A 15,832-nucleotide genomic window follows, 5' to 3' on the forward strand; every position below is an offset into this window, starting at 1 on the left:
GGTGTAATGGATATCTTTTTGAATGCTGCTTAAAGAAGATAGGGCTGATCCCAGGACATAGAATTTTGCTCTGTCATAGGGACATGGATGTTTTAAATTTTAAAAGATGCCAGTTTATTCTCAAGATAGCTGTACTAATTTATATTCCTACCAGCTGTACATGCTGTTTGTCGCCATCACTAGTCCTGGATGTTATTGCACTTAAAAATTTTGCATGAACTTGGGTAACAAATATGCTATCTCATCTTTTTAATTTTCCTGGTTAGTAGTGAGATAGAGTATTCGCTCATATTATGTTTTTGGCTCTTTGGATATTGCTGATTACTGTGCATTATACTTAAACTGCTACATTGTCATACACTAGTTAAGATTTGGAAGCACTAGAATGTTGATATTATATTACCTGTTTTATTCTAGAAGTTTCTGGATTTCTGAATTTTTAAGCAAGCCAACTTAGGTAGATTTTGCTGATAAGGATCCCAATAGCTAGAAATTTTTTTGTTTACTTTTTCTGTTTCTATATTAGATTTTTCATTTTTGAGACACTTGCCGTGATTCTATGGCACTCACATAGCCAGAAGATTGTTTTCTGGGATTCAGTATGTTGAACAAGCTGGATGATTTGTCTATTACCTTATAACCTTCTTTTCTTTCCTGGGAAGATATGGAATATATGAAATGGTGTTCATTCTACTCTGTGAAGAGTATGGCTGCTAAAACACAGTACTATATAGGTAGACTTTCAGAACACCAAAACTGTTAGTAAAGTGACAGTGTTAAATATCTGGGCTACTTTGGTTTTGACCAAAGTGGCTAGATAAAGATGGAGAGTTTTTTGTTTTAAAGCAATACATTTCTCAGCCATTACTACCATGGGCAAATCTGCAAACTTGAATCAAGTTGTCCTGTAATTTCAAAGATTTTGAAAGGAAAAGAAAAGGGGGTAGTTAAATCTTAACTCATCTGGTAGTTAGGTAGCATTTGGTTCCATAGTATTGATAACCATATCTGAGCAATTAGTGTTTAACAAGTGCCTTCCTTTTTTCTGCATAATGTAGTTCTATCCTTATCTCTTGTTTTGTGTTGACATTATAAAAGAGAGAGAGTATAATCAGGAAATGAAGGCCGCACTAGAAAATTCACTAACTTTAATACATTCATAGGTACTTTTTTCTATTTTAAAGATGTTTGACTCTTTTAATTCATCAGGGTTGGAATTTCAGATGGCTTTGATTTCCCACAAGGCTAAGTCAATACACTTTACATATATAATTAAAGACCTAAGATTTTACGTAGGGTTTTAAATAGGCACTTTTCGTAAATACCATGTAAGTAAAAATGCCATTAATGAGTTTCCTAATGTTATTTTCTTGTATTAGTTCTGTGTTCTCTGCATAGCTTTTCTTAAATTTCCTTTGGCTACTAAATCTTCATTAAATTTCAGCATTAGATTAAGCCAGTTTGCAGGCCGTTACAGCAGAATGGAAAACAGAGGTGGTTTTGACATTATAAACACGTCAGAATTCAGAAACACATGAAATTAACCTATATTTACAAAAATTTTTTTTCCAGTTCATCCAGAGCAGCTTCCTCCGAGGCCATGGATTACATTAAAAGAACGAGACCAAATTCTGCCATCAGGTAAATAGTTTTTCTCATTCTTCCTTTTTTCCCAGAAATACTTAAAATGTTATTTGGGCTTCATGATCTGTAATAAATAAGACTTCATTTTTACCTCTCATGGGTAGATGCGTTTAAAAATACTGATGAATAAACTTTTAAAAAGTCCACATTAAGATAGACTTGTCAATAAGTGTCTTATATGTTTCACAGTAATGCAGCCCTTGGTTTTAAAATTATTTCTATAATACAGCTTTCCAAATGGCATCTTCACAGAGAGTATTGGGTGATGTAAGAAAAATGAATAACAGTGGTTTTTCTTGTGAAAAATTTTAAACTACTGAGAAGTACTTGATCTTTCTTGAGAGGTAGATAACATTTATGAAAGAATAACGTAGACTGGGCATATATTTACTGTATTGGCAACAAAGTATAATACCAGCCCAGGGGTGTAGAAATAATACATGGTATTTGAGCAATATAGGTATATAATCTAGCATTTCTAGAACTGAAGTAATGTAGAAAACATAAGCATTTATCTTTTTGCAGGGACCAATAATGGTTTGACGTTTATAAATTCTTCTTCATATTTGGTATTTTAGGCTTGGGAATTCTACTTAAAATAAGTTATGAATTACTGTTTTTCCAAATGTCTTTTTTTTTTTAATCACAAAAGTAATAATTTTCATGATATCTAATTTCATTTTAAAATTAAATGAAAATTGCAAGCGTTTCAGTATGAAGATTAAACCAGTTACAGAATAGTACTACATTAATAAATTTTGACTGGGCACTGTGGCTCATGCCTGTAATCCCAGTACAATGGGAGGCCAAGGCGGGCAGATCACTTGAGGCCAGGAGTTCAAGATTAGTTTGGCCAACATGGTGAAACCCTGTCTCTACTAAAAACACAAAAATTAGCCAGGTCGTGGTAGCGCACTCCTGTAATCCCAGTTTCTCAGGAGGCTGAGGCATGAGAATCGCTTGAACCTGGGATGCTGAGTTTACATACAGTGAGCCAAGATTGTGCCATCGCACTCTAGCCTAGGAGACAGAGCAAGACCCTGTCTCAAAAAAACAAGATAATTAATTGTTAAAGGGTAAATCACAATTAGACTTTATATATTTTTTGAGCAATATAAAGGCCTTTGTTGGTGAGTTTTGGGCTTTTTTAAGTTAAGAGAATTCAGAACAAGTTTTTAAGTATTTGGAAATGTGGGATATATAGCCTCTTCATGGTTCTATTTGCATTTTAATAACACTACAAAATATTATAATATGCAGTACATTTTTGTGTCTTTCAGAGGTAATAATTTTAAAACCACCACACTCTAGAGCTGCAATATCAGCTTGTTTTAAGAGGCACTGTGTCAATGTTATGAATAACATTTTTACTATAAGGTTGCATATTGGTGGTTTAAGTGAAAGGAGTACCTAATGTTTTCTACAAAACTTAAAGCTAGATAGATTTATTTTATAGTTGGCCTTTCCTGGTGTATAATTAATTATTCCCTTCTGATGTTAAAAACACCATTTTCTAATTCTTTTGAATATGAGTGAACATAATCTTGAAGAAAAGATTTTCTAATATTGCATAGCTACATTTCCATTAAGAAAAGGAACAATAGAAACAAATTTTCATTAATTGCTGAATTCTCAAAGTAATCTGTTCTTGAGTTTTCTTCATTGAAAAACTAGTGTAGACTTTTGAGGTATGGTGCTTCCCTGAGTAGGAGCTGAGTGCTAAAAAAAAGTTACTGTTAAAAATGCATTTTACTTCTGATGCATAGAGGGATGTATATAATACCCTGTGGTGGCTAAGGGTGATTTATTGCTAAAATAATAATAATAATAATGATAAACTATATGGGAATCAAGCCTAGATAATGAAAAAGGTCCCAAATAGAAACAGAGTATGAGAGATGAGTGATAATAACACTTAGGTAGTTTTTACTTCTTTTTAAAAATTGCTGGTTCATTCTCAGGCACTGGCAGGGATATAAAGAGTTTTGGCTATATTATAAAAATTGCAATCTCTGATCTTTTTAATGAAATCTCATTTTACAAAGTCTTAGGAAAAAACTGAATGAAGCAAATGGCAGTCTACCTCTTTCACCTTACTTCCAAATGACATTTCAAATCCTGAGAAGCATAGTAAGGTAAATTCAGGGTGCTTACTTCACAGTGTAGTGGTTTGGAAATGATGCTGGGTCATTTCCAAGATAAATACTCAGAAAATACAAGTCAACTCAAATTGAAATTTTGCTCCCAGTATACAAAATGGTCACCAGTCAGACCCTCAGGGGACTGAACTGAGTTTCTCTTAATACTTTTTCCATCATCTGAAACAGAACCAACTTCAATCAAGTGTCACTTCACTTTGAATTCCTCATGTCTTATTTAAATAAGTGATTCTCAGCCATGTCTGTTCATTATAATCACCTGGGATGCTGGGATGCTTTTTAAAAATACGAATAGCTAGACTCTTAATATTCCAACTTAATTAGTCTGGAGTCAGATCCTTACTTCAGCATTTTTCTTTTAAAGATCTACAAAGTGATTCTACTAGGCAGCCAAGATGGAGAATTACTGATAAAAATCAGGGCTTTTGAGACTTTAACATGCAATTGCATATGAATTACCTGAGGATTTTGTTGAACTGCACATCCTGTCCAAAAGAGGTGTTTATGGGACCACAGATGCTGTATTTCTAAATTCCCAGGTGATTGATTACTGATGCTGCTGGTCTTCACAGCACACTTAGCAAGTATGCACACAGTAGCAAGGATGCAAACCATCTTCTCCTATTAGTTTGCTCACAGTCTTTTTATAGTTAAAGGACATTTAAAAATGAGCATTTTATTTCAGAAACGCACCTTTGATTGACAAAAAGGATTCTCTTACAACTAAATTTTGTTAGTCCATACTCTTCTGCCTCAAAGTAATGATAGCAGTAGGAGGCCCAAAAAAAATGCTAACTATAGATATTTTGTTAATAAGAAGTAATGAGATTAGAGCTCTTTAATTAAAATGCAACTACAGTTTAATTTTGTCCCACTCATTTAAAGAAGCTTTCTTCAGCACGTTATAAGCAAAAAATTAGCAGATTTAAAATTTTAAATTTTTATTAAATTTCCTCAAAACTCTCAAATATGAGCTGTTAGTCTAATACTAGATTTAGTAAAGTAAATTTTGTATGATGGACTCCAGTGATGTTTTAGCAGATTAGCAATCTTAATCTTGCCTAGGCATTTTACAATGATGATATGTGGCGTATGTGTGTGTGCTGTGTGCTTGTGCAGGTGTACACATGATATTGCTTTAGAAAAAGTTGCCTAATTTTCTCCCGTTTGTCTGTTGTTTTTTCTCCCACTTCTTAGCATCATTCACGGTTATGTGTTACAATGTGTTATGTGATAAATACGCTACCCGGCAGCTATATGGCTATTGCCCATCCTGGGCATTAAACTGGGAATACAGGAAAAAGGGAATTATGGAAGAAATTGTTAACTGTGACGCAGATATCATTAGTCTTCAGGTAACACCATAGAAATTAAACTGTCTTTAACTTAAAAGGTGAACTTAAACATAAGAGAAGATCTGACCACTGGGAGAGATCCTGTGTTTAGAGCCAAAGCTCAAAAAGAATTGTTTTCTCTCCTCCTCTTAAAAAAAATGGACAATTTAAATAAGCATTTAAGACATTTCCATAGTGAAACTATTTTGCTGACTGAATACAACCATCTACTTACATTTATTTACTATTCACTTAAGTGGAAATAATCTTACCCATTATTCATGTTAATATTCACCTCATGATCATTGGTATTGCTGAAAGAGAAAACCACAGAAGATTGCCAGTGTTTTAGGAATATAAATTTAACTTATATTGGGGTCTGTTTAAAAAAAAAAAAGCTTGCCCACAGTTATTCCTTAAACAGACATATTTTAAAATATTATACTATAAATCATGCGTTATTTGCCTTACTTTACTTTATAAACCATCTCTGGAATTTAGATTCTTCTGTTTTATAGCACTTTATTAATTGAACTTTACTGAAGAAGCAGAATCTTTTCATGAAATGTGTTTTATTGCTTCAAAATTTAGCTAATGATTAGCCAAAAAGATGTTTGAATATTTTTTAGTAACTTTTTTCTTAGCAACTTTCAAAACATGTTAAGTGCTTAAAGGTTTAAAAATTTTTAATTGACAAATAATTGTATATGTTTATGGGGTACACTGTGATGTTTTGATACATATATTTTTTAAAAATGATCAAATGAGGCTAATTAACATGTTCATCAACTCAAAAACTTACTATTTCTTAAAGGTGTTTAAAAATGTGTTACAGGCCAGGCGTGGTGGCTCACGCCTATAATCCCAGCACTTTGGGAGGCCAATGCAGGTGGATCACTTGAGGTCAGGAGTTTGAGACCAGCCTGGCCAACGTGGTGAAACCCCATATCTACTAAAAATGCAAAAATTAGCCAGGCGAGGTGGCGTGCACCTGTAATCCCAACTACTTGGGAGGCTGAGGCATGAGAATCACTTGAACCCAGGAGGCAGAGGTTGCAGTGAGCAGAGATCACACCACTGCACTCCAGTCTGGACGGCAGAGCGAGACTCTGTCTCAAAAAGAAAAAAAAAGTGTGTTATAATTTCACACATTCTTTTCATTATAGCCTGAGAGGGAAAATTATTTAAAAATTTTTTATATAACAGAGTAGCTTGATAATTTATTTTTATGTTGCTTGGGAAAATATAAAAATCTTTTAAAATTAAAATAAAATTTCTTCTAAACCCTGAGACTAACAGAGAATTGGGGAGAGGAGGAGGTAAACAAAATTGGCTATTTTAGTTTCTTGTCTACCTCTTGGTTTAGTATTTGTAGTGATAACAGCCTCAAACCCTCTGAAATGTAGCAGTTTGAAGGATAAAACATCATAATTCAAGAAAATTGTCTTATAAAAGTGATGCTATAATACTATACTGTATTAAAAAGAGATCATTCTAGAGAAGTTGGAAATTTTGAAAAAATGCACAGCATGATGGAGGGAAATACCTAATTTCATGTCATAAGATAGTTGTTGTGTTAAAACTTCTGGAGTATTTTTCTTCTACACATTAAATAAAATATATTTACAGATACATTTTGTTTCTTATTTATTGTACTTAATAGATTTTCCATGTTACTAAAATTCTTCAAAACTAATTAATTATATGAACGTATATTGATTAAGCTTTTCCCCTACCATTGTACATTTAGTTGTTTATGGGTTTTTGCTGTCGTAAACTCATGCTGTTAGCAACATCTGCATACATAAATTATCTTCATATTTCTTTCATTTAGAAAGACCTGTTAAAATATTTTGTGAGTCAAAGAATAAAATAGGCTAATAATTATCAAATTAATAGAGGCCATTGGATGATTGTGATTTTAGGTACTTAAAAATTTCTTAAAGTAGAATTTTTTGTGAATAGATTTTATGTTTCTCACTCTTGGGTATCATTTCTTTCCACCATAGTTCAGAAGGATAAGCAATTTTTTAAATTACCTTTTTATATATAAAATATACTATTCCCTATCACAGAATCTATCATATACCCAACTTGCTTTGTTTAGTTGCCAGTCTTGAGGAAGTAAAGTATAATGGAATGAACTGTAAATTGGGCATCAAGAGACCTTGGGATGTAGTCCTACTCCTGTTACTATCTGTGTGAGCATGAGAAAATCATGTCACCTTTCTGGTTCTTTCATGTTTAAAAAGCTACCATTGTCAAGTAGCAGCTGCTAGCAATCAGGTAAGATAGTAAGATAATATTTGCTATGTGAATTATTTTTATTAAGTTACATCTTATAATGCTGAACATTTTTATATCTTAATCAGCATTTTCCCTCTGTCATATAGATGATAACTTTTCTTTCATCTCAGGAAGTGGAAACAGAGCAATACTTCACTCTCTTTCTGCCAGCATTGAAGGAGCGTGGATATGATGGATTTTTTTCTCCAAAGTCACGTGCCAAAATCATGTCTGAGCAGGAGAGAAAGCATGTAGATGGTTGTGCAATATTCTTCAAAACAGAAAAGTAAGTTAAGGAAACAAAGCACAATGGTGTACTTTTATTTATTTAAATTCTTACACTTTAAAATTGTCTTTAGTTTGGCCCTGTAAAATAAACAGAAAGCTAGAAAAAAGTATTACACAACTTAAAAGTGTTGTTAATGTTTCATTTCTCAGGCTGTATATTTGGAATAAGGATATTTATTGTATTACTTCTTATGCTTTTATTATCAAATAACACTAAACATTTTAAGAGATACAGACTCAAATGGTCTCATATTTCAGAACATATTTTCGTGAAGTAAAATATTAGTTTTTTTGTAAAAAAAAGAAAGTGGTACCTTTTAAGGTTAGCCCTAAGTGGTCTGGGATTCTTTTCTGTGATTTTTTTAATAGTTGATTTTTGAGAATCATTCATTTTACCAATCTTTTATCTTTTACAATTAACATTTCATACAATTGTTTAATCATTTATTCACTAAATGTGTACTGAACATTTGCTTTGTGATAAGTCCTGTGCTAGGCACAACAGACACAAAGATAGTCAAGACATAGTTCCTAATCTCACTGAAAGCTCAAATCCGGTGGGGAAAGCTAGGCATGTAAGACAATTACAATATCATATGGTGTATATATAAGATAGAGATATGCATGGATAGATAAGAGAGGCAGGCACAGAGCGTATGGAGGTAGAGAGTTAAAAGGGTTGACTGAGTCAGGGCAATTGAAAATGAAACGTGACATCTGATAGAGGTTGAATCCCATGGTTAATAATTTGGATTTGATACGTTAGGGAATCATCTACTTACAGGATAAGCATATACATGCTTACAGCTATTTTCCAGTATTTCCCCGTTTTACATCTATTTTATCAAAGCCAATCTATTTTCATTGATTCAGGCACATTATCAGCATGACATGCTATTTTAAGTAAACAAACTCAGTGAATTTGAAAGATATTTGGTTCACTTCCCATTATCTATGCCTACTTTCCTGTCTTTTCCATGAATTTGTAGTAGAGATATTCTTATTTTGGTTAATGATTAGTAAAAAACCTTGTAGTATTTGAGGTCAGAATATACTAAATTCTTCTAATGGTTTGGTAATTTTTTATGCATTTTAGAATAATTCTATTACGTATCTTAACTACGGGAATATATTCTGAGAAATGCATCATTAGCTGATTTTTTTGTTGTGGGAACATCGTAGAGTGTACTTACACAAACCTAGATGGTACAGCCTACTTTACACCTAGGCTATAAGGTATAGCCTGTTGTTCCCAGGCTAGAAACCTGTACAGCATGTTACTGTAGTAAATAGACAATTGTAAAACAATGACATTTGAGTCTAAACATATCTAGACATAAAAAAGGTAATGTGCTGTGATGTTAAGACAGCTACAGCATCACTAGGTAATAGGAATTTTTCAGCTCCATTATAGTCTTATGGGACTACCGTTGGCATGTAGTCCCTCGCAGACTGAAATCTTGTTATATGTTATATGACCATACTTCAGAGTGTTTGCCATCTGTCAGGCCTTTTCTAATTGTTTATATTAATTGTCTTGTTCAAATTTTAAAGCAGCCCTTACAGGCAGCTATACAACTATTTCCTTGTTTTTATAGATGAGGAGACCAAGGTACAAACAAGTTCAATAACTTGCTCAAGTTACACAGTAGTCTGATTTCATAGTCCATACTTACAACTACTGTAATCTTGAGGCTTCTTGTTTGAGCTTTTGATATCAGTAATATCTCTTATAAGATTAACTCATTTAGAAAAATTGCCCTGAATTTGACATTTGTTTTTGTTTTTTAGACAGGGTCTCAGGGTCTTACTTTGTCACCCAGGCTGGAGTGCAGTGGCAGTCATGGCTCACTGCAGCCTCAGCCTCCCCAAGCTCGGGTGATTCTGTCACCTCAGCACCCTGAGTAGCTCAGACTACATGTGCATGCCACCACGGCTGACTAATTTTTGTATTTTTTGTAGCGATGGGGTCTTGCTGTGTTGCCCTAGGCTGGTCTTGAACTGCTGGGCCCAAGCAATCCACCTGCCTCAGCCTCCTACAGTGCTGGGATTACAGGCGTAAGCCACCGTGCTTGACAGTATTTGTTACCTATGTTCATACACAAATTTCCTTGAAACACCGTAACTTAAAAAAAATGCACCAGTAAACTTGAGACATCTAACATCAGGCTATTTTTCTATTTGCTATAGTTTCTTTCAAGATAATATGGAAGGTTTTTCTTGTTATTCTCACAGTTTTGAGAGGAAAAATCTAAAATTCCTTAACAATTTACTAGAGGTAGTTAAGGCTTTGAAATAACAATTAGAACTGTTATCTGGGTATTTACAAATCGGTTCTTGAATTATTAAAAATGCTGTGAACTAGTTAAGTAATGAGCACACAGGAAATACTTAGATGCATGCATCACCTGTTTTTCTTTCCTTCCTCAACTCTTTTTTCCTGAATGGTAACATGGATCTGGCAACAGATTAAGACTTTGAGTGTGATACATCAGTGCATTGTACCTCTTTTTAACATCTTTCCTGGAATGACAGGACTATATACCTCCTATAGTAGAACAAAACCACCTTCTGTCCCAGTACCAAATATTTATCCATGTCTTATTAGCTATCTATTCAGTGCCAACTATTTGGAATTTAAAGTATTCTACCCTGCCTGTATTCTTTCTTCAGATTGGAAATACAACATAGAGCAAAAAAAGACTGAGTTTTGAAGTCAGGTGCTTCTTCTATTTATTTAGCTATATAATTTTGAAAGACTTACCATTTCTGGACCTGTTTCTTCATTTGTGTATTCTTGTAAGATCATTTTTGTAGAGGTTACAAAACTAACAAGGATAACTGCGGGGAGAGTAGTTCGACACTACTTATTCTCAGTCTCTTCTGTAATCAGATTATCTGATAATTCCTCATCTTCATTGATGACTGTTTAATCATACATGAAAAACTGTTACAGAATACACAACAATAAATGGAAACTATCATAATTACCATTTGTAGCAAAATACTATAATAAAAATCTCTAATCCATCATGATGAAAGGATAGAGTATTGTTTAGTAAAGGCTAGGACACAAGTTACCAATATTCAGATAATTGGAATGTAATACAATATTCTTTAAATCATATTATTCTAGTTTAGTTTTGGGGGATTCAGAATCTACTTCTGGATTTGGCAGCACCTGTTTGGTCATCATTATGAACATTTTTTGGGAGTTACATGCATAAAGATACTAGAAAATAGAACTTTGAGTTATAAAATGCCAGATCTCAGCTTTTGCTTTGTCTTTTAACAAATATTATTTACATTCCAAAGCATTTTACAAAATACATTCATACATATGCATATGTTTTTTATATGTATATAATGTATATGTAGAAACTGAGTTGTAAATACCTTTTTTTTTTTTTTGAGACGGAGTTTCGCTCTTGTTGCCCAGGCTGGAGTGCAATGGCATGATCTTGGCTCACTGCAACGTCTGCCTCCCGGGTTCAAGCAATTCTCCTGCCTCAGCCTCCTGAGTAGCTGGGATTACAGGCATGCGTCACCACGCCCGGCTAATTTTGTATTTTTAGTAGAGGCGGGGTTTCTCCATGTTGGTCAGGCTGGTCTCGAACTCCTGACCTCAGGTTATCCACCCACTTCAGCCACCCAAAGCGCTGGGATTACAGGGGTGAGCCACTGCGCCAGGCGAATAATTTACTATTGAATCCAGTGGACTTACCCTTTGTATTAGAAACATTCCTGAAAAAGCAACTGAAAAATAGAGAAATTAGCAGAGAATTGCTTGAACCCGGGAGGCAGAGGTTGCAGTAAGCCAAGATCGTGCCATTGCACTCCAGCCTGAGTGACAGAGCAAGACTCCATCTCAAAAAAAAAAAAAAAAAAAAAAAAGCTGTACAAATATAGGATGTTGTTTATCTACTTCCTTATTTAACCTAGTCTCTCAGCTTACCTTTTCCAGTTAGTTACCTTCCGACACTCCCATGATTACTTAAAGGGACCAAGAACACATCTTATAGCATTTTATACTGATTATAGTAAGAACTTCTATTTGGTTTGGTTTTAACAGTGTTGGGATGTGATCCAGAAGGGGTCAGAGTTAACTTTTTGTGATTATACTATTGTCTTGACTGTGTATTACATTGTCCCTTTTTACCTGTAATTGAATTCAGGGAGGGAATGTTACTTAAATCCTATAGATTGCTTTAGTTTCTTATAGTTGGCAGTCACTGTCCTCTCTCTAGCATTAATTAATTACATCACAGCCCACAAAGTTATTTTTAGACTACAAGTTGGTAAGAAATTGAGTTATGTCTTTATTTGAAGGACTGCTCTGGACGTGTTCTTTTTGCACATGAAACATCCAACCTAATAATACTTCTCAAATCATATAAGGAGATTTTTTTGGTCGTAGTAGTCTTTATTAAATTAGTATATGTTCTTTCTTTTTCCATTTGACCTTTTGTCTAGTTTTTTTTTCCCAAAAATGTGAATATACAGAAGAATTCTTAGAATAAAATATCACCAGGAGTAATGCTTTTAGCATCTGTGTACCAGTCACAGAGTATGAGTAGTAAACTAATGTATCAAGAGAGACAAATTTAAGATTTTCCGTATTACCAAGGCTGTATGACTTGGAACAATGACTGGAAAGTAACTGTAAACCAATATGTCTAATTAAGAAGAAACATCTAATAATAGAAAGAATGGCAGAAAACCTCTATATTTCAAAATGTTACCTGTGTGGAAATCTGTGAGACAGACAGTACATGCAGAGTAGAGTACATTTGGTTTGTATGGGAAGGGAATGTAAGAAGTAGCATTGTTAAGGTAGTAGGGATAGAATATGGGTAATTATATCTTACTATATTATAAATTTGTTACAATTATAAACAAATAAACAAGATAAATTGTAGACGATTACAGCCATCAGCACTAATGCTAGAAATCTCATTCTTTTAAAAGCAGAATACCTGAGAAAGTCTTAAAGTTCAAGAAACATATCAATACCCTTATTTACTAGAAAGAAGGAACTTTATTTGCTTCAACTAGTTTTCAACTCTCTCTTTGGTTTTTCAACCCTTGGTGAAGCTGTAGTGATAAAACTTGAGTGCGAATGTGTGCGCTAAAGTTTCTCAGTGTCAGTGGATGGGAGTATTAAAATGACAGATGCATCCTGTTTAGGAAGACTAGTTTTGCTTTTCTCGACTTTTGAAAGCAAAGACACTAAAAAGAAGATACCTTTAAAAGGTTGAGAAGATTTAAAAGTCAAAAGTATGGCAGTATATACCAATGAGAAAGAAGGTTGGAAGGGTAGTTGCAAGCGTCTAATAACCCAGCAGTTGCTCAAGATTTATGTTTAAAGAATTGTTATTTAAATGAAAAAAATCAGTCATGTATTTTTAAAAAAGTTTTACGAACCTATGATCATTACCAAGAAACTTAAGGAAAAGAAAAGGCTGGGTGAAAGTGCTAAGGCAATGAGGAGGATATTTTAATATTATGCACTGTAAATAACAAGGAAGGAATGGACCCACTGCAGACTGTATAATCAGTAATTGATGATCAACAAAAAACAGCTATATACAGTTTATGTTTTGCTTTCATGATTTCTATTGAGAAGAATTTTCCTCAAACTAGAAACACTAAGACCAGGTAAAAAGGAGAATGGCAAACCACGAAGGTGAGATTGGTAAGCCAGGAGAGTCACTAAACTGCACTAACTAGTTAGGTTTTCAAATGAAGATAATTATATCTTATGGTATTAAAGATCTTACAGAAGTGTGGTTAGAGAACTGGCAAAGGTAATCTGTTACAAATATTGGAGTAGAGAAATTCTAGGATTTGGGGGATGGATGAACTATCAAACTTTTCAAAAAGACAGACTTGCCCCAGCCTCAGTTTTCTTCATCTTTGTAATGGCAGTAGTAATACCTCCTACTGCAATTTGGGTTCTCCAGAAAGAAGACTCGGAGATAGTTCAGTGTTCAGGAGGTTGTTAGAAATCAACACTTGTGGAAAGAAAGGGGAGGAAGCAGAATTGGACATACGGAGAAAAGTGAAGTGTTGCAGGCCTGACTGCCTCAGGTGACTCAGCAGGGAGCTTTAGAGCTTATATGGCCTGTGAGAGTTAAATCACCAGGGGCCCAAATCCCTGGACCTTTTGCTTTTGATTTCTAATTGGATGGTGATGCTCCTAGAAGTATGTGACCATGAGTAGGCAGCTTTCTGCAACTGAAGCAATCCCTGAAGGACTGATGAGGAATCTGAGCAGTATATCTCCATGTGCAAATTTTAGGACTAACATATATGAGGTGCTTAACACAAATCTTGAGACTGGATAGATCCTCAATAATGGTAGCTTTTTTATTGTTATTTTTATTATAATGTCCTATTGAGAAATTTAATTATTTTGAGAGAAGAGAATACATGCTCATAACATTTCTAAATGTTCAAAAGCTGGCAGGGATATTTAATCTGTTAGAAAAATAGAATTACGTCCAATAGAAAAATAGAATTATATCCCATAAATTTGTACAACTATCTTATATATCTGTAAAAAATTTAAAATTAAATAGGATGAAGTTTCAGAGCACTTAATATCCGAATAGGTGAACTAATGAGCGGAAGTTCATGAAGTCATACTTAACTGAGGTAATGATTGCTGCTCTTAGATTATTAATGGAAGGAATAAAAAGAGGGAGGGACAAGAATCAGCTGAGACTGCAGAAAAATATATGTAGCAATGTTCATTATGGCATTAGTTAAAATATGTGAGAAGTTAACTTAAATGTCCAATACAGGTTAAATAAATTATGGCGAATCTGTATAGTGGACTATAATTCAGTCATCAAAATTGATTTGGAAGAATGTTAAATGTTATAGGAAATGTCCCTGATAGAATAGTATTGTTCTAATTGCGTAAAAATATGTGTGTGTGTGTATGTGTGTAGAGAAAAGTCTGGGGAAGTATATTAACTTTTAAATGGAGGTATTGAGTTATAAGTGACTTAGTTTTCTTCGTTCTCATATCTCTACAATAAACATATTTAATGTAATCATTTTTTCCACGTTTTTGTTTTGAAATACCTATAAATGCAGGACTGACAAGACCTGTTTTAAAAACAAAAAGATCAAAATGTTTCAGATATGTATCAGTTCCTGTTTGGCTTATAATTAATATGGCTGTCCCCAAAGTGAAGTTTTAGTCTTTATTAACAAAAATACAGTTAAAAAATGAAGAAGGCTGTAGTTCATTTATGCCCAGTTATAGGTACTGCACCTTTGGGTAAACTTGAGTTGTTCAAATGAACTTTTCAAAAAGACAGACCTAGTTGTCAGTTCAATTTAAATTTGTTGAGCAAATTTAAACAAATTGTTCAGATGAACAACATCACATATCTTATAAATAACTGATCATTTCTTTTCCGGAGAAGACATGGAGGGTGGGAGAGCATTGACATCTATTGTCAGATATTTAAAGTGGTGTCATTTGGAAGATAAATTAGATTTAATGTATATTCTTTTAAAGAAAAGATCTAGATCTAGGTTTAATGGAAAAAATGGGAGAAGAATACAGGAAAGCAAATTTTAGTTAAGATAGTTCTTTTAATTAGAGTCCTGTGTTCCCCTACCCCCACCCCGCAAAGAATGACCTGGCTTTGGTAGAAGTAAAATTATTCCAGTTCTAAAAATATTACAATTAACAGAATTTTAAGACTTTTATACAGAATCCTAGGTTCCTGTAAGTATACCATAGAAGTTCTGTGAATATTTAGACGATATCTCAAAAATTAAATATGAATAATTGAACCGTAATTTGACAATGACATGTTCACTCACATGTTTCAAATACAAGTTTTAACATTTTGGAAATCATTAACATGTTCATAAAGTGCTGCTTAGTTAACTTATTTTTGATGCAGACCTCTGAATCAAATTTCTTCATGCCTGCTTCTTTTTTCTGAGTAATAGGGCCGGTTATTTACCATTTATAGCTGTGTGAATCAGGATTTTTAATAATACTCTGTAATCAAAACAAAATACAAAAATTAATTGGACACTGAGACTAATGTAAAACTATATCATCTCTGTCCTCTGATTTCAAATTTTTGTATT

General features: G+C 33.7%; 1 protein-coding gene across 18 annotated transcripts in view; it reads left to right on the forward strand.

Moving 5' to 3' along the window:
* CNOT6L (CCR4-NOT transcription complex subunit 6 like) overlaps positions 1–15,832 on the forward strand; it is a 103,736-nt gene that overhangs the window by 68,146 nt on the left and 19,758 nt on the right. For 10 of the 18 annotated variants that reach the window (XM_005554980.4, XM_074039839.1, XM_065545072.2 and 7 more), the window contains 3 exons: positions 1,573–1,641; positions 5,001–5,158; positions 7,555–7,709. In XM_005554980.4, coding sequence (XP_005555037.1) covers positions 1,573–1,641; positions 5,001–5,158; positions 7,555–7,709 — 382 coding nt within the window. Of the gene's footprint in view, positions 1–1,572; positions 1,642–5,000; positions 5,159–7,530; positions 7,710–15,832 lie in introns of all 18 variants that reach the window. The other 8 variants (XM_065545074.1, XM_074039838.1, XM_065545076.2 and 5 more) reach the window with 1 other exon arrangement.

Source organism: Macaca fascicularis, chromosome 5 (assembly GCF_037993035.2).
Source record: "Macaca fascicularis isolate 582-1 chromosome 5, T2T-MFA8v1.1".
Lineage (NCBI taxonomy): Eukaryota > Metazoa > Chordata > Mammalia > Primates > Cercopithecidae > Macaca > Macaca fascicularis.